The following is a 24,580-nucleotide window of genomic DNA, read 5'->3' on the forward strand; positions in this document are numbered from 1 at the left end:
GTGAAACACGTGGATTCAAACAGAACATTCAGCTCGTTCCAGAGCAGGAAGCCCAAGTGACTCCTAGGCCGGGGTGGGGTCATCTGGAGATGCTGCTGCTGTTAGCAAGAGATCCTGATTCCAGAGGTTGGCAGTATGATTGCAACGCAGGTATATGGATGGATGTTTTATAATTCTGTTTGTTTCGTTTTGGCTATGCTGGGTCTTTGTTGCTGCACATGGGCTTTCTCTTACTGCGGCAAGTGGGGGCCACTCTCCAGCTGTGGTGTGCAGGCTTCTCATTGCCATGGCTTCTCTTGTTGCGGAGCACGGGCTCTAGGGCAAGCAGGCTTCAGGAGTTGTGACCTCAGCAGTTGCAGCTCCTGGTCTCTGGAGCACAGGCTCACTAGTTGTGGTGCATGGGCTTCGTTCCTCAGTGACATGTGGGATCTTCCTGGACCAGGGATTGGACCCACAGCTCCTGTATTAGCAGATGGATTCTTTAACCACTGAGCCACCTAGGAAGCTCCAGGATGGCTGTTTTAAAAGTGCAATAGCATGTGTTGGAAGTTTAGACTGAGTTGTGAGAGAGACCATGAATATGTGCATTTTCAAGGGAAACATCCAACCACTGGTTATATGGATTTGGGGCTCTGCTCTGCCTGGTGGCTCAGAATCTGCCTCCCAATGCAGGAGACAGGTTTGATGCCTGGGTTGGGGGGTTCCCTGGAGAAGAAAATGGTAACCCACTCCAGTATTCTTGCCTGGGAAATCTCATGGACAGAGAGAGGAGCCTGGCGGGCTATTGTCCATGAGTCGCAAAGAGTTGGATACAACTTAGCGATTAAACATCAACAACAACTACTCAGGTCAGCAGCATAAAAACATTCTGAGAACAGAGTTGAGAAGGATCTTTGAGGGGGATTTATCTAGAAGGAGGAGAAGGTTGTGAATCCCCTCAACAATCCAAGGGACTGGTGAGAGGGGTTTTCCATGGGACCACTTGGAGAGCTTGATATGTGTCCCCTGTGGTTAGACAGGGTGCCTGTATCACCCCTGAGATAGTAGAAGCGGCCTATGGCCTAAAAGGAGTAATTTTTTAAAATGTAGTTATTGGAACAGGTGATATGTTCACGCATGGCTTTGCTTCTTCCCAGCTGTGTGACCTTTGGCAAGTCACCTAACCTCTCTGTGCTGGGGTTTCCTCATTTGTAAAATACAGATGATATTCACTGTTCCCACAGCCTCAGGGTGGTTGAAAGTGAAAGTCGCTCAGTCGTGTCCGACTCTGTGACTTCCAGGCCGGAATACTGGAGTGGGTAGCCTCTCCCTTCTCCAGGGGATCTTCCCAAACCAGGGGTCGAACCCAGGTCTCCCTCATTGTGGGCAGATTCTTTACCAGCTGAGCTACAAGGGAAGCCCAAGGATACTGGAGTGGGTAGCCCATCCCTTCTCCAGGGGATCTTCCCAACCTAGGAATCGAACTGGGGTCTCCTGCATTGCAGGCGGATTCTTTAACAACTGAGCTATCAGGGAAGCCCTGATATGATGGGCTGGTGGATATGAGGGTCCAGTGAGCTATTATGTAAAGATCTCTCAGAACTGGGTTGAGCACGGGGTCAGTGCCAAGTATACGTCAGCTAGGTCCTGGTTCCAACATCAAAATGACATGCCATGAAAAGCCCCCTCTGACCTTCTCATCAGCCTAGTTCCCCTCCCCCTACAGGACAGAGAACCATGGTATGATTATGTACATCTCATATACATTTCCCATATATCCAGAGAGGTGTTTTTTCTTTTTTGGCCACATCCCACAACATGCAGGATCTTAGGTCCCTGACCAGGGGTTGAACCTATGCCCCCTGCAGTGGAAGCTTGGAACCCTAACCAACAGGACCGCTAGGGAAGTCCCATCCAGAGAGTTTTTGCGCATGCTCAAGGCAACCAGATGTACCATTGTCTTTTCAGTCCCTGACGCTGGGCTCTAACGGTTGCAGAACAAGGGAAACCCACATATTCTCTTTTCTTTCCTTTAAAAATATAATTGGTAATACACATCATTTTCTGCATCTTGGCTTTTTCCATTAACAAGACACTTGGAGGATCTTTTGCATGTTGATGTATGAGAACCTCCTCGTTACTCAACAATAACCCATCACATACCTTCGGATGGCTGTACTATCTTTTATTTAATCAACCCCAGTTTATGAATTTTTGCCTTATTTCTGTTTTTTTTTTTTTTTTTTGCCTTTCCAAACAATGTGGCAAAGAATAATGCTTACTTCACTATGCCCAAGTCCCCTGGAAGGATACATTTTCAGAGGTGGAATTGCTGGTGCAGAGTTGTGTGTGGTTTTGTCTTTGAGTGCATGCTCAGTTGCTCAGTCATATCCTACTCTTTGCAACCCCATGAACTGTAGCCCTCCAGGCTCCTGTGTCCGTGGGATTGTCCCAGACAAGAATACTGGAGTGGGTTGCCCTTTCCTCCTCTGGGTTTATGTCTATAGCTGTTGCTTAATGCGCTCCATAGTTGTGGAACCGATTTGTACTCCCACTGGCCGTACATGCGAGTGCCTGCTTTTTCATGGCCTCACCAACAGAGGGCGCTACTAAACACTTGGATTTTTTATTATTTATAGATGAACAATACTTGTCTAGTTCTAATGTTCATCTCCCTTATGATGAGAGGAGTGCCTTTTTTTTTAATAGGTGAAAAATGTGTCTAAGAGTCTGTGTAGTTCGTTTTCTGTGAACTCTTTATGTGCTTTGCCTGTTGTTGAATTGTTTTTGTTGCTGTTGCCTTTTTTTTTTTTTGCTTGCTTCCCTTACCCTTTCCAGGGGCTTTTTATATTAAGAGTGAGATTAGCTTTTTATGTGTGATGGGAGTTGTGAATAATTTTCCCAGTTTGTCATCAGCCAGTTGACTTTAAATACAAAATTGTGTTTGATGTGGATCATTTTTAAAGTCTTTATTGAGTTGGTTACAATATTGCTTCTGTTTTCTGTTTTGGTTTCTTGGCCAAGAGGCATGTAGGCTCTAAGCTCCCTGACTAGGGGTCAAACGCCCACCTCCTGCATTGGAAGGCGAAGTCTTAACCACTGGACCACCAGGGACGCCTCAGCCATTTGACTTTGTTTAGGTGGTTTGTGTGTTTGTGTTTGCTGTGTGTAAATTTTTATTTTTATGAGGTAGATTTTGGCGATATTTTATTTTGTGGCTTTTTGCTATGACCTCATATTTAAAAGGCCTTGCAACTGGAAGACTGTAAAGTAATCTCCCTGTGGTTTCATCCTATACTTTTATAGTTTAATTGTTTACCTTTAAATCTTTGATCTCTTTGGGACTTTTTCCTGGGATTTAATAAGTTTGGATCCAGATGACTACAATCTGGCTTTGTTTAGGCCATTTAGATGTTAAGGGTGATGAGCCAGCACTTAGGTCTTGATGATTCCCTAATCCTTTAATTCTTTAAATGGCACTTCCTCTCTATAATGCTCAATCCCCTTTGCAGAAATCATTAAATGTTAAGGCAGGGAGATTAGGAGTAATGAAGATTAGTAGTGGATGTTTCTCCGGAGTATAAAAGGCTCCCTTTGTTACTGGCCTGTGACTTTGCTTTTCTTCCTTTTCTTCATTCAGTCCCATCGGGTGCCTACTGCCTGCCCACCCTGTGCTGGCATGGGGGCTGAGAGACAGTGAGCCAGCCTTGGGGGGTCTTTACCGCATGGAACCCACAGTCTGGGGGAGGCACGAGTATGCGCATGGGAATCGCGTGAACAATAACGTTACCCAGGAAGAGATCAGGGAGGCAGGGCTTGGGTTGCTATGACTTTGGATAATGGGGGGACCCGATCTAGTCTGGGGGGTGAGTAGTCAGGGAAGGTGAGCCCCAGGAAGTGATATTTAAATGAGACATGGGATGGAGGCTAGAGAGGGCTGGAAGGAGTGTGGCTTGAGGGAAAAGCAAAGACAGTGTCTGGGGTAGAGTGAAGGGAGGTGGGGAATAAAGCTTGTAATTGGTGTTCTCCTCCAGGGAAGGCAGCATGACTTCACCTCCATCTGTCTGTCTCTCCCTGAATTTCTTTCTTGTTTAAAAAGACTCATTTATTTGCTGGCTGTGCTGGGTCTTCCTTGCTGCGCTCAGGCTTTCTCTGGTTGAGGTCAGCAGGGGCTGCTCTTAGCTGTCGTGTGCGGCTTCTCATTGCAGTGGCTTCTCTGCATGGGCACGAGGGCTCAGTAGTTGCGGCTCCGGGGCTCAGTTGCTCTGAGGCAGGTGGGATTTTCCCCGACCAGGGATCGAACTGGTGTCCCTTGCAATGCAAGGCGGATTCTTAACCACTGGACCACCAGGGAAGCCCACCCTAAGTTTCTGTTGTGGTAGAAGAAAGGAGTCAGATGAATCAGAAACACTTTCATTTCTCAGACTTGTGATCTTATTTTTTTCCCTATTTTTATACCATTTTATCTAACTCATAAAACAGTGTTTGGTAACCTTACTATTGCAAACTCCTCGGTTATCTGGCACCGCAACACCATGTTCTGGATAAACGAGGTTCCTGGGACCGGTTCATAACCTGACCCCAGAGAGCTTCCCTTTCATAGACTCAAAGGCTTTGGGGGCTCCACGTTTCCGGTTCCGCTTTCCCATTTTACAGATGAGAAAGCTAAGAACCTGAGACCAGTCCAAATGGCTCAGGACGCTGCCCCGAGGCTCTTTCCCACTTGTGTCTGGAAACATCTCATTGACCCCCTCCTCCTCGGATTATTCAGAGAGCAGTGGCCCAGGCCTGGTCTTCATCAGCCCCGAAGGGAACCTTTTAAAAACAGTTGACAGCATCCCCCCTGCTGTCGTAAGCGCCTAACGCCGCATAATTGAGCCTTTCCCTGGTGACTCAGGTCCATTACTTTAATGGTCGGGTTTTGTGCTGGAGCATTGCCCTGGCTTGTCCCTGTGCTGTGAGGGTGAGTGGGTGGGGGCCGGGAGGGGTGGGGGTATGGTTGCCAGGTTCGGAGTCTCCACACTGCCTTGTGGCTCAGATTGTTCTTTCTCTGTGTCTCTTTCCCCCCACACCGGCCCTCCCTGCCCTCCTCCTCTGGGGCCTTCTGGCCTCTCCCCAGGCTGCTCCTTGCCCTCCAGATCTTTTCTTTCCTTTCCTTTTTCTTCATCATTTTCCTTCTGATTCTGTCTCTCTCCACGGCTTTGGTGCCTGCATGCCTCGTGTGGCATGTAGAGAATGGCTGGGCAGCAGGCAGCTGAGCGGGGCCCCCTGGGTACCAGCAATGTGCCGCTTGTTCCCTCTTGGGGCTTCGCGCTGCCGATGCTGATGCTGCCTTGCATTCTCCTGATCCTTTTAGATTTCCCGTTCGCCGGAGGGTCGAGGGTGCTGGACCTGTAAGTGTCAGAGCAGCCGAGTGATGGTCTAGCTTTGTCAAAGCCAGATAACAATTTCCACAGCCTGAAGGAGCCCAGGCTGCGGGGACCTCAGACCCCACGGGCTGTGTAGACACAGGCAGGCCATCCAAGCACTGGAGCCCCATTTCTTCATCTGGTAAATGGAAAATAGGTTGATGATGATCATAACAATAATGACTCTGCCACTTGGAGTCTGAGGAGTCACCCCAGGGTGTAATTAAAAACACAGATTCTCCGGCTCCACCCTGGCCTGCTGATTCAGGGGCGGCCTGGGTTTGCATTGAATGATGCCCTGCTGTGTTCCTGGTGCCCGGTCTGATCTAGGACCCTGAACTGGCGCCTAATGGAGGAGACTGAGTCCTGCCCTCAGAAAAGCTCATCCCCAGGAGCCCAAGTGGGTGTTGGGATGGATCCCCTTTGCCTCCACGCAGTATTACCTCCAAGACGGTTCTGTGTTGAGCCATTTTTTTCTGGAACCTTCCTTCGGGCCAGATCCTGGCCACATCCTGCGTCCGATCCTCATATGTGTCTGTTTCTCCCACAGGTCCTTTGCTAAGCCCCCGAAGCAGGTGCAGACGGTCTGCGAATGCATCCTCATCATGAAAGGCTACAAAGAACTCAACTGGAAAACCGCCAAGGGCATGATGTCTGACCCCAACTTCCTGAGGTCTCTGATGGAAATAGACTTTGATTCCATTACCCAGAGCCAAGTTAAGAACATCAGAGGTGAGCACAGATGGATGGAAGGGACAGCCAGGCTGGTTCTCAACCAGCGAGAAGGGGGCTTGTCTCAGGCACACCCTCCCGTGGTGGCCAAATGGTGTTGCCGTGGCTGTGCTGATGGAAGAACGGGAATGATTGTCCCTAGAGGAAGATGGCATAGTTGCGTGAAGCAGAGGGTGGTGGCTGGATGGGCAGTGGCAGCAGATGCCCCATGAATGTGTAATTCAGCAACAGCTCTAGTTCTCCCTAGCAGGAAACACAGCTGTCTTCTGGAGTCCACGCTACCTTGTCTTCTTATCTGTTGGGCATAGTGGTGCCAAGAATCGGTCTAATGGGCAAAGGACTGGAATAGACATTTCTCCAAAAAAGATAGACAGATGGCCAAAAAGCGTGTGAAACTGTGCTTAATGCTGGTCACTAGGAAAATGCACGTCAAACCACAATGAGGTAGCATTCAGATCCACTCGGATGGTGTAATTTAAACAAAACCACACAAAGCAGCAAGTGTGGGGAGGATGTGGAGAACTTGCAACCCTTTTACGTTGTTGGCAGAAACGTAAAATCGTGTGGAAAACAGTTTGGCAGTTCCTCAGAAGGTTAATCATAGAATTACCACGTGTCCCAACCATTTCACTCCTATGTATATACCCAAAAGAACAGAAAATACATATTCAAACAAAAGCTTATATGCGGTGTCCCTGACAGCATTACTGACAATAGCCAAAAGGTGGAGACAACCCTCGTGTCTATCAGCAGATGAATGGATAACAAGAACAAACATATCCACACAATGGAATATTATTCGGTCATAAAAAGGAGTGAGCTTCATTTATGTTTTAGCTGCCGTATGCTACAACACAGATGAACCTCAAACACGTAATGCTGAGTGAAAGAAGTCAGGCACCAAAGGTCACATATTCTAACTCCATTTATATGAAATATCCATAGGTGAATCCATAGGGACAGAAAGCAGATCAATGCTTGCCAGTGTCTGGGGAGGGGAAGTGGGTTGTGATTGCTGAATAGCTGTGAAGTTTCCCTTTGAGATGATGAGAATGTCTTGCAACTAGGTGGAGATGAGGCCTGCAGAATCTTGTGACTCTCCTAAATGCCACTGACGTGTACATACTTTAACATGGTTCATTTTATGTTATGTGAATTTCAGCTCAATTAAGCAAAATGGATATTCAGGGGAGGAAAAAAAAAAAAAAAGAACTGGTCTAACCTTGACTACTCTGCTTGTGCTTCTTGCCTGTATGAAGTCTTCTGCAGGTCCCTGGGGGGTGGGCGAGGAGGAGGAGCCAGCACCACCCACCCCATTCCCTTCTTTTCAGTTGCAGAAGCCACACAGTTCCTGCTAAGCCTGACTGCTGATCTGCTCTCAGAGCTTAGCCAGGGGAATGATGTTAGTCTTCGTTCAGGCATATTCAAGTTCATTGTGTCACTGTTTATCATGATGGCTTATTCAGAACTTTATCTTCAGTGTATTTTTTCAGCCACTTAAAAACAAAGCTAATTAAAACCGGAAGGATAACTACTATAGAAACCCAAGGGGCTCTCTTTAGCCGATCCTTGGATGGGTTTCCATTTAGGTGAATTTGCTTCCAGAGTGAGGGGGGCAGGTGAAGGTGATGGTGCCCCCATGATAACAGGTAAATGAACCCCAGTTAACTGCCAGCTCTGAGCCACCTTGGTGCCCAGTTGGGAGTCCTCACTGATGCCTTGGTTCTCCAAGGTCTTCTGGGTGTCACACAGAAGTACCTGTACCATAGGATGTCCTGGGTGGCAGTAACCTGTGCCCCTTACTCACATCTTAAATGACCACTCACAAAGAACTCATTTAAGGTTGGATCCCCCTGTTATCTGTGGGAGAGCTGTCTGATCCCTCTCTGTCCTTACCGGGAGTAAGGAACTAGTTACATTTGCTTTGTTCATAGGTAGCTTATTTCTCATTTTATTTTCTGAGACAAAGCTCCCTGCTCATGGAGATCATTGCGTCTTTGACCTTCAGGCCTCTTGAAAACCCTCAATACCACGACCGAGGAAATGGAAGCCGTGAGCAAGGCAGGCTTGGGGATGCTGAAGTTTGTTGAAGCTGTGATGGGCTACTGTGATGTTTTTAAAGAAATCAAGCCCAAAAGAGACAAGGTACTGCCCATCTGTAAGCCCTGCTCACTTCTGCTAAGAGATCATTTTGGAGTCAGAATGAATGTGTCCACAGCCTTACTGGAAAAATTCTGGCAAGGTTCTCATTTTAAACCACATAAATATTTTTCCCCAAGTACATACAGCGCTCCTTTAGATATCATGTGAACGGACAGAGCCAAAGGCTGAAAGATTTTTTTTAACTTTTAATTTTATATTGAAGTGTAGCTGATTAACAATGTTGGGATAGTTTCAGGTAGACAGCGAAGGGATTCAGCCATACATATACATGTATCCATTCTCCCCCAGACTCCTCTCCCATGCAACATTGTGAAAGATTTTTGAATAAAAGAGGGGGAACTAATGCAGGGTTTCTTATCCTCGGCACTGTTGTCGTTTTGGATTGATTCTTTTTTTGTTTTGTGGAGCTGTCCTGGGCATTGTAGGATGTTGAACAGCATCCCTGGCCTCTGCCCGCTAGATGCCCCCAAGTTTCAACAACCAGAAATGTCTCCAGACATTGCCATGTGTCCCTTGGGGGAGGCAAAATAAGTCCCTGTTGAGAACCACTGGGTCAAAGTAACATACAGAAGACACAACACAAAGAGAATTATATAAGGTTGATTCCATCATTTTGAGACTTGTGTGTATTTATTGATTTTTGCTGTGTAGGATCTTAGTTGTGGCATGCAGGTTTTTCTCTGGTTGTGGCTCAGCAATGGTAGCACTCCAGCTTAGTTGCCCCTAGGCATGTGGGATCTTAGTTACCCTACCAGGGATCGAACCCGTGTCCCCTGCTCTGGAAGGTGGATTCTTAACCACGGAACCACCCGGGAATGCCCGAGACATAGTTTGACATTGCTTTTTTTGAGGATGATTTATTTTTATTTACTTATTTTTTTAAAATATCATTTTAACTCAGGATTTTGTCACTCAGAAAACTTAGAACCTGTAATAGGACTTGTAGTATCTTCAGTGCAGGGCTTCACTGGTGACTCAGAGGAATTTGCTTGCAATGCAGGAGACGCCGGAGATGAAGCTTCCATCCCTGAGTCAGGAAAATCCCCTGGAGGAGGAAATGGCAACCCACTCCAGCATTCTTGATGGGAAAATCCCATGGACAGAGGAGCCTGGTGGGCTACAGTCCACTGGGGTCACAAAATAGTTGGATACGATTGATGTTACTTTACACACAAACACATACACAATCTTCAACACATTTTTTTGAGTTTTGGACTTAGATTCACAGGGTCCTCTTACTGGGACCTTAATTCACATGAAAATTAAGTTGTCTGCTAACTCAGTACAGGACAGCTTTTTTTCTAATGGGATGTGGGATTTTACATTAAACCATTGAAAAGGTTCCTAAGAGGAGAAGCCACGTGCCTTGCTATGGGTGGCCCCAGAGGATAAGGACAATGATAGAAATGCAGGTGGAGGAATTCCCTGGAAGTTCAGTGGTTAAGACTCAGTGCTTTCACTGCTGTGGGCTTGGGTTCAGTTCCTGGCTGAGGAACTAAGAACCCGCAAGCAGTACGGCAGGGCCAAAAAAAAAAAAAAAAATGCAGGTGGACATAAGCCAGGTGTGAGACTGTCTTATCCCCACCTCACAACTGTCCTTTTGCCCACTGTTCTGGAAATTGTCTTCACTTAGGTGGCCAGGCTGGAGCGGAATTTTTACCTTACCAAACGTGAGCTGGAGAAGATCCAGAATGAGCTGGCAGCGATCCAGAGGGAACTGGAAGCTCTGGGGGCCAAATATGAGGCGGCCATACTGGAGAAGCAGAAGCTGCAAGAGGAAGCCGAGATCATGGAGAGACGGCTGATCGCGGCTGACAAGCTCATCTCGGGGTTGGGCTCAGAGAATGTCAGGTCAGCCTGAGTAATGGGCCCTCCTGCTACGTGGCTCTAAGCCACACTTTGAGGGGATTCTTTAAAAATTAATATTTATTTGTTTGTTTCTTGGTTGCACTGGGTCTTAGTTGTGGTATGTGGGATCCAATTCCCTGACCGGGGATCGACCCAAGGCCCCCTGCATTGCAAGCACAGAGTCTTAACCACTGGACCACCAGGGAAGGTCTGAAAACTTGGTGGTTTGTGAGTGAACATCAGCAACAGAATTTCTCGCCATATGGAATCTTTATTCCACACGGCATTTTGAGCTGAAAACCATGTGAAAAAGTTCTGATTTTACTATTATCATGTCTGAGGTGGATGATGCCTGTTTTATAGATTCTCTTTTTTTAATTAAGATTTTTTGATGTTTAAAGTCTTGATTAAATCTGTTACAATATTGCTTCTATTCTATGTTTTGGTATTTTGGCCATGAAGCATGTGGGATCCTCGTACCCTGACCAGGGACTGAACCCCCTTGAAAGTCAAAGTTTTAACCACCGCACCACCAGGGAAGTCTCATATATATATATATATATATATATATATATATATATATATATATATATATATATATATATATCTTCTTTTAAAATTAGGTCTCTAGTGTTATTTACTGGATGACTGTTAAGTAGAGGCAGTGCAGCGGTGGAGACACGGAGAAACTAGTGCCCTGGAGCCTGGGAATGTTTGTTTCTTTTTTTAAATTTTAATTGGAGGCTAATTACTTTACAATATTGTAGTGGTTTTTGCCATACGTTGACATGAATCCGCCATGGGTGTACATGTGTTCTCCGTGTACATGTGTCTCCCATCCTGAACCCACCTCCCTCCCCATCCCATCCTTCATGGTCATCCCGGTGCACCAGCCCTGAGCACCCTGCCTCATGCATCGAACCTGGACTGGCAAGCTGTTTCACATATGATAATATACATGTTTCAATGCTATTCTCTCAGATCATCCCACCCTTGCCTTCTCCTACAGAGTCCAAAAGACTGTTCTATACATCTGTGTCTCTTTTGCTGTCTCGCATATAGGGTCATCGTTACCATCTTTCTAAATTCCATATATATGCATTAGAATACTGTATTGGTGTTTTTCTTTCTGACTTACTTCTCTCTGTATAATAGGCTCCAGTTTCATCCACCTCATTAGCACTGATTCAAATGTATTCTTTTTAATGGCTGAGTAATATTCCACTGTGTATATGTACCACAGCTTTCTTATCCATTTGCCTGCCAGTGGACATCCAGGTTGCTTCCATGTCCCGGCTATTATAAACACTGCTGCAATAAACATTGGGGTACACGTGTCTCTTTCAATTCTGGTTTCCTCAGTGTGTATGCCCAGTAGTGGGATTGCTGGGTTATATGGCAGTTCTATTTCCAGTTTTTTAAGGAATCTCCACACTGAACAGAATGTTTGTTTCTCGATGACTTTTAACCCCAAGTCCCTTCTGGACCTGTCTGGAGGAGGACCTTCTCTGTTGCTGGCGCCCCTTGTGGCTGGTTCACTCCTGACCTTCACTTTTAAGCAGGTGGAGCTGTTTGATGCTTATGGGCAAGAGGATCACTGGGCCATAGATGGTCCACTGGACGTGATGCAGTTTCTAACCTGAAACCTGTAAAAATGTATGGAAAACGCTGGAAAATATTGTTTGCTTGTGGGAAACAAACCATTTTCAATATGTCTAAAATCTAGAAGGGCTTCCCTGGTGGTTTAGTGGCTAAGGCTCCGTGCTCCCAATGCAGGGGGCCCGGGTTCCATCCCACGTAGCTTCCTGTGTAGGTCAGCCGGTAAAGCATCTGCTGGCAATGTGGGAAACCCAGGTTCAATTCTTGGGTCAGGAGTTCCTCTAGAGAAGAAAATGACAACCCACTCCAGTATTCTTGCCTGGAGAATCTCATGGACAGAGGAGCCTGGTGGGCTACAGTCCATGGGGTCTCAAAGAGTCGGACATGACTAGGTACTTTCTTTCTTTTGGGTTCCATCCCTGGTCAGGGAACTAGATCCCACATGCCATGAACTGAAGAGTTCCCATGTCCCCCAAAATCCCATGGCCTGATGAAGATCGGGAAGACCCCATGTGCTGCAATGAAGACGGCACAGCCAAATAAACACTAACAAATAAAATCTAGAAGACTTCGGCCGCTTACCAGAAGAGGCCAAATGAAACACCTGCTTTCTTTTTTCTTGGTCAGAATTTTGTCACCCAGTAGGATAGGGGCTCATGCTCTGCTGGCATGTTTGTAAGCTATTGGTTAGGCATTTGGAAGTAATTCGATTACAACTTAATGCATATCTTTGAGACCAAATGTATCCCCCAAACATTTATCGAGGCCCCTGTTAGATGCTGGGTTCTGCTGAGCACCTGGGATTGAACAAAGCCTTTGAAAACATTGGGTTCACTAGGCGGGGAACTGGCAAAGTGAGCCAATGATCTCTGTTCTCAACAAGAAGAGTATCTCAGGAAATGTTTCCTTCTGGAGAGCCCCCTCCTGGCCATATGTCAGACTGGTTCTTCTAGAAGGTTCCTTTGGGTTGTGCCGGAAGGTGATGACTCAGGGCAGCCCCTGCCTCCCATCTCCTGTGCCAGGTGGCTGAATGATTTGGATGAGCTGATGCACCGGCGGGTGAAGTTGCTGGGTGACTGCCTGCTGTGCGCAGCCTTCCTGAGCTATGAGGGCGCCTTCACGTGGGAATTCCGGGATGAGATGGTCAATCAGGTGTGGCAGAATGACATCCTGGAGAGGGGGATACCCCTGAGCCAGCCCTTCCGACTGGAGAACCTGCTCACGGACGACGTGGAGATCAGCAGGTGAGGGTGACCCCGAGCTGGGAGGACCAGGGGAGCCTTGGGGCAGTGTGCAGAGCTGGTGGTGTGCCTGCCTGACCCGCCTCCACAGAGACTGAAGGGTGCGGCTGACTGCCCAGCTCACCTGATCTGGATGCTCCTGGTCAGTTCACAACTCAGCTGGAAAAGTCCCCATTTCCGCTGTCAATGTCCCTTCCAGGTGGGGCTCCCAGGGGCTGCCCCCTGATGAGCTCTCGGTTCAGAACGGCATCCTCACCACCCGGGCCAGCCGCTTCCCCCTCTGCATCGACCCCCAGCAGCAGGCCCTCAACTGGATAAAGAGAAAAGAGGAGAAGAACAACCTGCGGGTACGGCTGCCCCCTCCCTCCATGTCCTCGCCCTCCTGCTGCCCTGGGGCCCAGCTCTGTTCTCCCCAGTATTCCCGAGCCTCCAGCAAGGCCAAGCTGAAATGCCACCATCCCGAGGCCCCAAGCAGACTGTCCCCTTCCTGGGCCCTCCACCCCATTGAGTCTTGGAGGGTGGCTTGTGAACCACCTTGAATCTGACCCTGCCCTTTGCTCTGGTGGCTCAGACAGTAAAGAATCTGCCTGTACTACAGGAGACCCAGGTTCAGTCCTTGGGTTGGGAAATCCTGTGGAGGAGGGCATGGCAACCCACTACAGTATTCTTACCTGTGAAATCCCATGGACAGAGGAGCCTGGTGGGCTACAGTCGATGGGATCACAAAGAGTCGGACACGACTGAGTGACTAACACTTTCTTCGCCCTGTATGTTGCCTCCCAGGCTGTGAGCAACCTAAAGGCAAAGTCAGTTCAGTCAGTTCCATCACTCAGTCATGTCTGACTTTTCGAGAGGCTCCCCTGTCTATCACCAGCTCCTGGAGCTTGCTCAAACTCATGTCCATCGAGTCAGCGATGCCATCCAACCATCGCATCCTCTGTCGTCCCCTTCTCTTCCCGCCTTCAATCTTTCCCAGCATCAGGGTCTTTTCCAGTGAGTCAGTTCTAATCAGGTGGCCAAAGTATTGGAGTTTCAGCTTCAGCATCAGTCCTTCCAATGAATATTCAGGACTGATTTCCTTTAGGATTGACTGGTTGGATCTCCTTGCAGTCCAAGGAACTCTCAAGTCTTCTCCAACACCACAGTTCAAAAACATCAATTCTTCAGCGCTTAGCTTTCTTTATAGTCCAACTCTCACATCCATACATAACTACTGGAAAAACCGTAGCCTTGGCTAGACAGACCTTTATTGGCAAAGCGATGTCTCTGCTTTTTAATATGCTGTCTATGTTGGTTATAGCTTTTCTTCCAAGGAGCAAACATCTTTTAATTTCATGGCTGCAATCATCATCTACAGTGAGTTTGGAGCCCAAAAAATAAAGTCTGTCACTGTTTCCATTGTTTCCCCATCTATTTGCCATGAAGTGATGGGACCCTGATACCATGATCTTAGTTTTCTGAATGTTGAGTTTTAAGCCAACTTTTTCACTCTCCTCTTTCACTTTCTTCAAGAGGCTCTTTAGTTCTGTTTTGCTTTCTGCCATAAGGATGATGTCATCTGAGTATCTGAGGTTATTGATATTTCTCCTGGCGATCCTGATTCCAGCTTGTGTTTCATCCAGCCCAGCATTTCACATGATGTTTTCTGCATATAAGTTAAATAAGCAGAGTGACAGCCTTGATGTACTCCTTTCCCGATGTGGAACCAGTCTGTTGTTCCACGTGCAGGCAAAAGCAGTACTTTATTCATTTTGCATCTTGCCAAAGCAGTGCAGGGCTGGGAGGCCTTGATCACTTTCTTTTTGGAGGATAGGGGAGGGGCTTGCTTGAGATAAAATTTGCCTACCATACAATCCCCCCATTGGAAGCATACAGTTCTGTGGGTTTTAGTATATTTCACACCAAGTTGTGTAACAATCACCGGGACCAGTTTTTATCACTCCCCGCAAAAGATACTGTGTCCTTTAGCCATCAGTTCAGTTCAGTTCAATCACATAGTCATGTCTGACTCCTTGCAACCCCATGAACCGCAGCACGCCAGGCCTCCCTGTCCATCACCAACTCCTGGAGTTCACTCAGACTCACGTCCATCGAGTCAGTGATGCCATCCAGCCATCTCATCCTTGTCATCCCTTTCTCCTTTAGCCATCACCACCTCCCTAACTTTCATTTCCCCTCCTGCCCACTCACCCACCCCCAGCCTCTGACAACCACTGATATATTATGCATCTCTATAGATTTGTGTATTCCGGGCATTTTCAGTGAATGGGATCATACAGCCTGTGGCCTTTTGTGACTGTCTTCTTTCACTTAGCAACATGTTTTTCAAAGTTCATTTTCCCTGCTTAGCAAATCCAACATTTTAAAAAGACTTTGTTCAAGTCCAGGGCTCAGCAGAACCCAGGATCTAACAGGGGACTCGATAAATGTTTGAGGGATGCATTTTGTCTCCAAGATATGTGTTAAGCAGTAACCATGGTGTTTCCAAACACTTAATCAACACGTACTGTAGTGTGTAACAGTACTTCACCCCTTCTCAGGGCTTAGTAGTAGTCCATTGCGTGGATGGACCACAGACTGTTTATCTCCATATCAGCTGATGGACACTTGTGTTTTTTCTACTCTTTGGCTGTCCTGAATAGTGCTGCTGTGAACATTCATGTGTAAGTTTTTAGTGGGCATGTGTTTTTAATTTTCTTGGGTGAAATCGCTGGGGCTCAGTTACTGAAATAATGAACAAATTCATGATTTAAAAAAAAATCTTTTCCTTATTTTTTCTGGTCTTGCTTCCTGGTATATACATGCACTTAGAAGAAGCATCCCAAGGTCAAGGGAACATCTGTCCCTAAACTTCACATATAGCTATTGTGGGATAAGTATCATTAATGCAGGAATATTTCTTGACATCCCTCTTCCCTGAGTCTGCCAGAGAGGTTTGCAATTGCCAGCCCACTCCTAGCCCCCAATCCGACTCCTATTCCCATCCTATCTCTTTTTTTAAAAATAGATACTATAGCTCTTATTTCATCTATTCATTTTGGGCTGCACTGAGTCTTTACTACTGCCCGAGGGCCTTCTCTAGATGTGGTGAGTAGGGGCTACTCTCTAGTTGGGGTGTGTAGGCTTCCCATTGCAGTGGCTTCTTTTGTTGTGGAGCACGGGCTCTAGGGCTTGTGGGCTTCAGCTGTTGCCGCTCACAGGCTCTAGAGCAAGGGCTTAGTAGTTGTGGCACATGGACTTAGTTGCCCTGCATCATGGGGTGTCTTTCCAGGACAGGGATCAAACCCATGTCCCCTGCAATGGCAGGTGGATTCTTATGCACTGGATTACCAGGGAAGTCTGCCATCCTACGGAGAAGGTGACAGCACCCCACTCCAGTACTCTTGCCTGGAGAATCCCATGGATGGAGGAGCCTGGTGGGCTGCCGTCTATGGGATCGCACAGAGTCGGACACGACTGAAGAGACTTAGCAGAAATAGCAGCAGCTCCCATCCTATGTCTTAAAGAGGGAGGGTTCAACTTATGCGGTGAGAGGCTAAGTACACCAATCTAATAAAATAGAGTAGAGAGGAAGGGAAGAGGAAGCCCCAGCGGCTGGAATAGAGGAAAAGTCTTTACAGATGCTTTGAGAAAAGAGATCAGGAAGCAGTTGCAAGGTTTGGAGGGAAGGGAATAAAAGAGAGAAGATTAACGCAAACATTTTTTGCGTTTTGTGGGCTGTTTGGACTCTTTGCGAGGTTTTCTGAGAAATGCAATGAGATTCTCTCCTGATCACTTTGTTTTTGGCTGTGCTGGGTCTTCACTGCTGCGTGTGAGCTTTGCTCTAGCTGCGGCCAGAGGGGGCTCCTCTCTAGCTGGGGTACACGGGCTTCTCATCGCAATGGCTTCTCTTCTTGCACTGCACAGGCTCTAGGGTGTGGGGGCTTCAGGGGCTGTGGCTCCGGGAATCTAGACTGCAGGCTCAGTAGCTATGGAGCACGGGCTTAGTTGCTCCATGGCACGTGAGTTATTCCTGGATCAGGGATTGAACCCGTGTCTTCTGCCTTGGCAAGTGGATTCTTTACCACTGAGCCACGGGGGAAGCCCAGAGGTGGATTCTTAATCACTGGACCACTGGGGAAGCCCTCTCCTGATTGCCTTTGGCTGCTGAACTGTGCTTTCGAATGAGGCTGCTCGGAGCCTGACCCTCATGGATTTCTGGGTTTATACGGGTTCCACACCCTGCTTCTGTCCCTCCTCTGTTTTCCTCTCTGCCTCCCTGCAAGGTGCTCACACATCCACTGCCACCTCCAAGGATTTTTTTTTCCCCCTCGAATTTGGCAAGTCAGCTGATTCTCAGCCTTTGCCTTCCCTCCCTTGCAGGTGGCATCCTTTAATGACCCCGACTTCCTCAAGCAGCTGGAAATGTCCATAAAGTATGGGACCCCCTTCCTGTTCCACGATGTGGATGAGTATATCGACCCTGTGATTGACAGCGTCTTAGAAAAAAACATCAAGGTCTCCCAAGGACGGCAGTTTATCATTCTGGGAGACAAGGAAGTGGACTATGATTCAAATTTCAGACTGTATCTGAACACCAAGCTGGCCAACCCCAGATACAGCCCTTCCGTGTTTGGGAAAGCCATGGTGATCAATTATACTGGTAAGGATGTGCAGAAGGTCACTGTCAAATTCAGGTGGAGACACAGTCAGAGCTGGAGGCTCTCATGCGGCTTCGTTTCATTGTGAATCATTCTCCAAGTCACATCTTTCATAGTCAGCCCTTCAGTTCTTGGGCTTCCCCTGGTGGCTCAGCAGGTGAAGAACCTGCCTGCAATGCAGGAGACCTGGGTTCGATTCCTGGGCTGGGAAGATCCCTTGGAGAAGGAAATGGCAACCCACTCCAGTATTCTTGCCTGGGAAATCCCATGGACAGAGGAGCCTGGTGGGCTATAGTCCATGGAGCTGCAAAGAGTTGGACATGACTGAACAACTGAGCACACATGCCTAGAAGTTCTTAATGAGGAAAGAACATCTAGAAGGTTCTGGGGCCCTGTAGAAGGCAATGAGTTATGTGTCTTGAGACGTGATAAGTCTGGACCACAGGACTCAGACATTCACACTCGGAGCCAGGTGAGACCCCTCTCTGCTGGGGCAGAAAGCTACTCTCTGTTTGTGTATTTAAATATATGGCTTGGTTTTAGGTTTCCTTCTTCCTCTAAGTTGAATTCTGTTAGGAATCAAACGTCATCTTCCACATTTTCTAGATGGTCACACAGGTTCCTAGATGGGTTAATCGAGTTTACGTAGGCTTTAGGGGATTCCCTGGCAGCCCAGTGGTTGGGACTGGGTGCTTTCACTGCCAAGGGCTTGGGTTTGATCCCTGATTGGGGAACTGAGTACCCAAAAGCCATGAGGTATGGCCAAAAAAACTGGGTTATGCTTTCAGCAAGGGTCCCCCCAAGTGTAGGAGCCTGAATTTGATCTTAATGCATCATCTCTCTTGCTGTTCACCTCTCCATGTAACAGCATCTCTGTTTCAATCTATCCAATATTTTTCACTTGGGGCTTTATAATGTTTTTAAATTAATTTATTTTTTAACTGAAGGATAATTGTGTTGGTTTCTATCAAACATCAACATGAATCAGCCATAGGTATACACATGTCCTTCCCTCTTGAACCTCCCTTAAGAATGGTTTTGATAGAAGAGTGAGTCCTCATGTTCCTGAGATGCTGGGCCCACTCTCCTGTCATCCCAGGCGCCACTGTGAAGGGGAGAACACACAGGGACCAGCTTGTTGGGGGGACAGCAGTAAAGGGCCTCCCTCTGTCCCCCACAGTCACACTGAAAGGCCTGGAAGACCAGCTGCTGAGCGTGCTGGTGGCCTACGAGAGGCGCGAGCTAGAGGAGCAGAGGGAGCACCTTATCCAGGAGACGAGTGAGAACAAGAACTTGCTGAAGGACTTGGAGGATTCCCTCCTCCGGGAGCTGGCCACCTCCACGGGGAACATGCTGGACAATGTGGAGTTGGTGCAAACCCTGGAGGAGACCAAGTCCAAAGCTATGGAGGTATGAACTGCAATGGGGGGAAAATACTTCCATCCTGGCCCTGGAGTCCCAGGGGTGTTCCCAGGGTCCCCTGTGCCTCAGGTCAGCCTCTTTTAGTCAAGAGTGATAGAAAACCCAGCCCCACTTGTCTTAAGTCCAAAGAGAATTTATCTTCTTAGAAAACAGGAAAGTCCAGAAGGGCTTCAGAAGGGCTGGATCCAGGACTCCAAATATCATTAAGACACAGCGTTTCTGCATTTCTGGGCTGGACTTTCTGCTGTGTCGGCTTCCTTCTCTGCCTCCCTGTGGAGCCAAGCTTCCCTCATGGTCACAGGCTGGGTCTGTCCCTTTACTTTCCCCAAAGAGAAGAGTGAGAATCTTCTACATCACATGCTCACCCCAAATCACTCCCATGGCCTTGGGATGCTGCGTGTGGATTAGTGGGACCTGAATCACATGCTGCTTTCCTAGAGATGGGGTTGAGCCCCACATATGAATGAAAGGAGGAAATCGTGTCTCAAAATCAAACTCAGCAACGGTTATTAGAAGAAGGGGGCACAGGGCGATAGGAGTCAAGCCACAGACACCTATCTGCACCTCGAAAGGGGGTGGGAGCCCTTCCTATGAGCACCTCCTGGGTTTCCTGGCTGCCACCCTCTCCCTCACTTCTGGCTTCTTACTTTTTGCCCCTAGTTCGTAAGTCTTCCTGGTTATGGCCGTAAGTGGCAACGTGCACCTCTTCTTTAGGTATCAGAGAAGCTCAAGCTGGCGGAGAAGACAGCCCTGGACATCGACCGGCTGCGGGACGGCTACCGGCCTGCCGCCCGGCGGGGGGCCATCCTGTTCTTCGTGCTGTCGGAGATGGCGCTGGTCAACTCCATGTACCAGTACTCCCTGATCGCCTTCCTGGAGGTCTTCGGCTTGTCGCTCAAGAAGTCGCTGCCTGACTCCATTCTTATGAAGCGACTGAGGAACATTATGGACACGCTGACCTTCAACATCTACAACTATGGCTGTACAGGTCAGTACCTCTTTGCAGCGATTAGGACCAGCGTGCCCTGTGTATCTGTCTGTGTGTCCGCATGTTTTCTTCTTATAAGAACACCAGTCAGATGGGGTGAGGACCCACCCTAAACGCCTCATTTTATTGTTTTTATTCATGTTTATTGGCGTGCAGTAGCTGTACAGTGCTGTGTTAGTTTCAGGTTACGGCCAAGTGAATCAGTTGCATATATCCACTTTCTATGATTCTGTTTGCACGTAGGTCATTACAGAGTATTGAGTAGAGTTCCGTGTGCTAGACAGGAGGTCCTTACTAGTTATCTATTTTATACACGCCTGTGTGCATGTTAAGGGTCTTCAGTCGTGTCCAACTCTTTGCGACCCGATTGACTGTAGCCCTCTAGGCTTCTCTGTCCATGGGGATTCTCCAGGCAAGAATACTGGAACTGGTTGCCATTCCCCCCTCCAGGGGATCTTCCTGACCCAGGGAGCGAACCCACATCTCTTATGTCTCCTGCATCAGCAGGTGGGTTCTTTGCCATTAGCAGCACCTGAGAAGCCATTTTATAAATGTATGTGTATGTCCATCCCAATCTCCCAATTTATCCCTCCCCACCTCTTTCCCCCTTGGTAACCATAAGTTTGTTTTCTATATCTGTGGCGCTTGTCCTGATTTGTAAGTAGGTTCATTGGCACCATTTTTTAGATTTCACATAGAAGTGCTCTCATGTGATATTTGTCTATCTCTGTCTAACTTACTTCATTCAGGATGGCAATCCCTAGGTCCATCCATGTCTGCAAATACTGTTATTTTGCTCTTTTTTTTTAATGGCTGAGTAACCTAATTACCTCTTAGAAGTCCTGTCTCCAGTTCTGAGGTAGGGGGGATTAGGGCTTCAACTCATAGATTTTTAGGAGACACAATTCAGCTCCTACCAGTTGGGCAGGAAAAATGTTGAGGATTATTGTTCCTATGGGAGAAGGCAATGGCACCCTACTCCAGTACTCTTGCCTGGAAAATCCCATGGACGGAGGGGCCTGGTGGGCTGCAGTCCCTGGGGTCTCGAAGAGTCGGACACGACTGAGCAACTTCACTTTTACTTTTCACTTTCATGCACTGGAGAAGGAAATGGCAACCCACTCTAGTGTTCTTGCCTGGAGAATCCCAGGGATGGGGGAGCCTGGTGGGCTGCCGTCTATGGGGTCGCACAGAGTTGGACATGACTGAAGCGACTTAGCAGCAGCATTGTTCCTATAGGTCTCACTTAAGTAAACAACCCTTCTAACACATATAAAGTAGAATTCAAATCTCAGATTTTGACTTATATTTTTTTTTTCCAGGTCATATTTTTTTCTGGTTAAAAAATTCTAACACATATAAAGTAGAATTCAAATCTCAGACTTTGACTTACACTTTTTTTTTTTTCAGGACATATTTTTTTCTGGTTGAAAAAAAAAGAACTCTATTGTTTTGCATCTTCCTATTCATAAAGAGTCTGTTGATGGAATGAGCCTACTCTGTAATAGAGACTGGCCAAATCTGGCCCACTGTATGCTTTTGTAAATAAAGTTTTATTGGCACACAGCCATGCCCATTTCTATACATATCCGTCCATGGTAGCTTTCACAGTACAGTGGCAGAATTGAGTAGTTATGACAGAGACTGTCTAGCCTGCAGAGCCAAGAAAATTCACTCTCTGACCCTTTATAGAAAGTTTGCTAATAGCGTCTTCTTCTGTAAGAGCTTTTGCTTTGAGTTTTGGGTAATTGACTAGCACTTCGTTCAGAAGGTGGCTCTAAACCTCCATCATGCTGCCCTTCATCAGCTTGAGGACCCCCCTCCTCTTCCCAGGAGGATGTGGTAAGTGCTGCCCAGAGGCATGACCATTTCTGATACATACAAGCGAGGGTCACTGCCCACTGCACTTTGAGCATGACTGTCAGTTGAGTTCATGTGTCTTTTGTTTTTTGGCTGTGCTGGGTCTTAAATGTGGTGCTAGGGCTCTTCACTGCGGTGTGCAGACTTCTCCAGTTGCAGCGCGTGGACTTCTCTCTAGTTGTGATGGGTGGGCTAGGTTGCCCCATGGCATGCGGGACCCTGGTTTCCTGACCGAGGATTAAACCTGTATCCCCAGCACTGGAAGGCAGACTCCCACCCCCTGGACTACCAGGGAAGTCCCCAGGGTCAGTTTTTGCACTCAGATATTCACGGATACCAAATGCAAAGATGGCTAAATGCACCTAACTGTGCAGTTGAGGTGTTTCATCTCATTTCTCTGAAATTTAAGCAAGTTGTGCATAAGAAACCCAGTGTTTAAATGCATTTATTTTATCCAGACCCATCTGTTGTTTCTCTTCAGGGTTGTTTGAGAGGCACAAGTTACTTTTTTCTTTCAATATGACTATCAAGATAGAACAAGCAGAGGGGAGAGTCCCCCAGGAAGAATTAGATTTCTTCTTGAAAGGTAATGAGCTTGTCTCGTTTCATGCTTTCCAACTCCCTGGACCCACAGTGCACATGCATATGAGTTTGTTTGCTAAACAACAGTAGTTTTCCATCCTTAAAACCTGACTTCCAGTAGCACTGCTTTAGTAAATATCTCAGTTGACAATTCCAGCCTCAGATATGGTTCAAGTTAATTTAGAGCAACCAGGCTCTGCTTTAAGGCTACCCTGAGACTGGAAGCCACTCAGAGCTTCCTGGCTGGAGTCACGGACAGTGACGAGGAAGCCAATGCCCCCCTCTCTTTCCAACCCATTTTGAGAAGTGAATTTCCCCCCAAAGTAAGAGAAGTCCCAGGACAGAGATGTTTACACTTCCTGGTATGTTGATGTCAGCTGATTACGTCTCTCCTGTTGTTATTAGGAAACATTTCCCTGGAGAAAAGCAAACGAACCAAGCCCTGTACTTGGTTGTCTGACCAGGGATGGGAAGATATCATGCTTCTATCAGAGATATTTCCAGACAACTTTGGGAATCTTCCTGCTGATGTGGAGAAACATCTGACTGTCTGGCAGGAGGTGAGCTCATGTTCCATTTCTGCTTCTTCCCTTCCTTGCGTGTTGGCAGTCTCCATGCTTAATCTATAGCCTGACTCCTTACAAGTGAGAAGATATGTCTCTGAGTGACTCATGCAGAGGGTAGCCAAGGCCCTCCACCTTCCTGATGGAATCCTCCTTTATCTGGTTCAGATAGTTTTGTGGGAGAACCATCCATCTTTCTGTCCCTATGTTTACCTCTCTGTCCATCCACCCTTTCATCTATCCATCCATCCATTGGTCCATCTGTCTACCCATCCACCCATCCATCCATCCATTTCCATTTATCTATTAATATCTGTCCATCCATCCATCCATTTGTCTATCTGTCCATCTATCCATCCATCCATCTATCTGTCCAGCCAGCCATTCATCCAAGACACTTTCTGAGCCTCTGTGGATTGACTGTGTCCATTGATGGGCACTGTGGACTCAACGACTCAACAGTGTTATAATAAGACTCAGTTCCTTTCTTTCTAAAGTTCATAGTTTTGGACGATAAAAAAAAAAATGACAGAGCTACCTAAAATCACCTGCAAATTTCATCCCTTTACAGAGGCTTTTGGGACCTTCACCTAAAAGGGGCCTATCTCATTTCTGAGTTGATACCACCATGTATATTCTTTGCTTTCCCCAGTGGTATGACCTGGATTCCCTGGAGCAGTTTCCATTCCCTCTGGGTTATGATATCAACATCACCCCTTTCCAGAAGTTGCTTATTTTGCGCTGCTTCCGTGTGGACCGGGTGTATCGGGCTGTGACCGACTACGTGACTGTAACAATGGGAGAGAAGTAAGTGAGCTTGTGTCTGCTTGGTCCTTTCTGTGGGGCAGGATACCTAATGTTACCGCCTCCTGGGCTCACAGATGGCAGGCGTGGCCAGCTCCGGAGAGCGCAGTTTGGTAGCCACTCAGGAACAGTGCCGTTCAAGAGAAATACAATGTGAACCACTTTTGTAAGTTCAAGTCTTCTGGTGACCACATTCAAAAAGGAACAGGTGAATTAATTTTAGTAACAGTTATCGTAAGCACATAACTATAGTACATTACTATATAACAATGTTATATATAAATAATAAATAGTAATAGTAAATAATTGTATGGACAGGGGAGCCTGGCGGGCTACAGTCCATGGGATCTCAAAGAGTCGGACATGACTTAGCAACTCAGCAACAACAATTAATAGTAAATAAATGAATTTAATTATTAAATGATACAAATGGACTTATTTACAAAACAGAAACAGACTCACAGACACAGAAAGCCGACTTATGGTTACCAAAGGGAAAAGGTGGGGAGGGGGGAGAGATAAACTAGGAATCTGAGATTAACATATACACACTATGATATATAAAGTACACAAACAACAAGGACCTACTATATAGCACAGGAAACTATATTCAATATTTTTCAATAACCTAGGTGGGAGAAGAATCTGAAAAAGAATATATATATTATAACTGAATCACTTTGCTGTACATCTGAAATGAATACAACATTATAAATCAACCATACTTCAATAAAAATTTATAAAAAAGAAA

At 46.9% G+C, this 24,580-nt stretch overlaps 1 protein-coding gene across 1 annotated transcript in view; it reads left to right on the plus strand.

Moving 5' to 3' along the window:
- DNAH10 (dynein axonemal heavy chain 10) overlaps positions 1–24,580 on the plus strand; it is a 158,917-nt gene that overhangs the window by 121,189 nt on the left and 13,148 nt on the right. The window contains exons 57-67 of the mRNA XM_005691347.2: positions 5,938–6,119; positions 8,128–8,264; positions 9,916–10,133; positions 12,752–12,973; positions 13,170–13,317; positions 17,333–17,612; positions 18,791–19,020; positions 19,747–20,020; positions 22,362–22,466; positions 22,868–23,022; positions 23,678–23,832. Coding sequence (XP_005691404.2) covers positions 5,938–6,119; positions 8,128–8,264; positions 9,916–10,133; positions 12,752–12,973; positions 13,170–13,317; positions 17,333–17,612; positions 18,791–19,020; positions 19,747–20,020; positions 22,362–22,466; positions 22,868–23,022; positions 23,678–23,832 — 2,106 coding nt within the window. The remainder of the gene's footprint in view (positions 1–5,937; positions 6,120–8,127; positions 8,265–9,915; positions 10,134–12,751; positions 12,974–13,169; positions 13,318–17,332; positions 17,613–18,790; positions 19,021–19,746; positions 20,021–22,361; positions 22,467–22,867; positions 23,023–23,677; positions 23,833–24,580) is intronic.

This window comes from Capra hircus, chromosome 17 (assembly GCF_001704415.2).
Source record: "Capra hircus breed San Clemente chromosome 17, ASM170441v1, whole genome shotgun sequence".
Classification (NCBI taxonomy): domain Eukaryota; kingdom Metazoa; phylum Chordata; class Mammalia; order Artiodactyla; family Bovidae; genus Capra; species Capra hircus.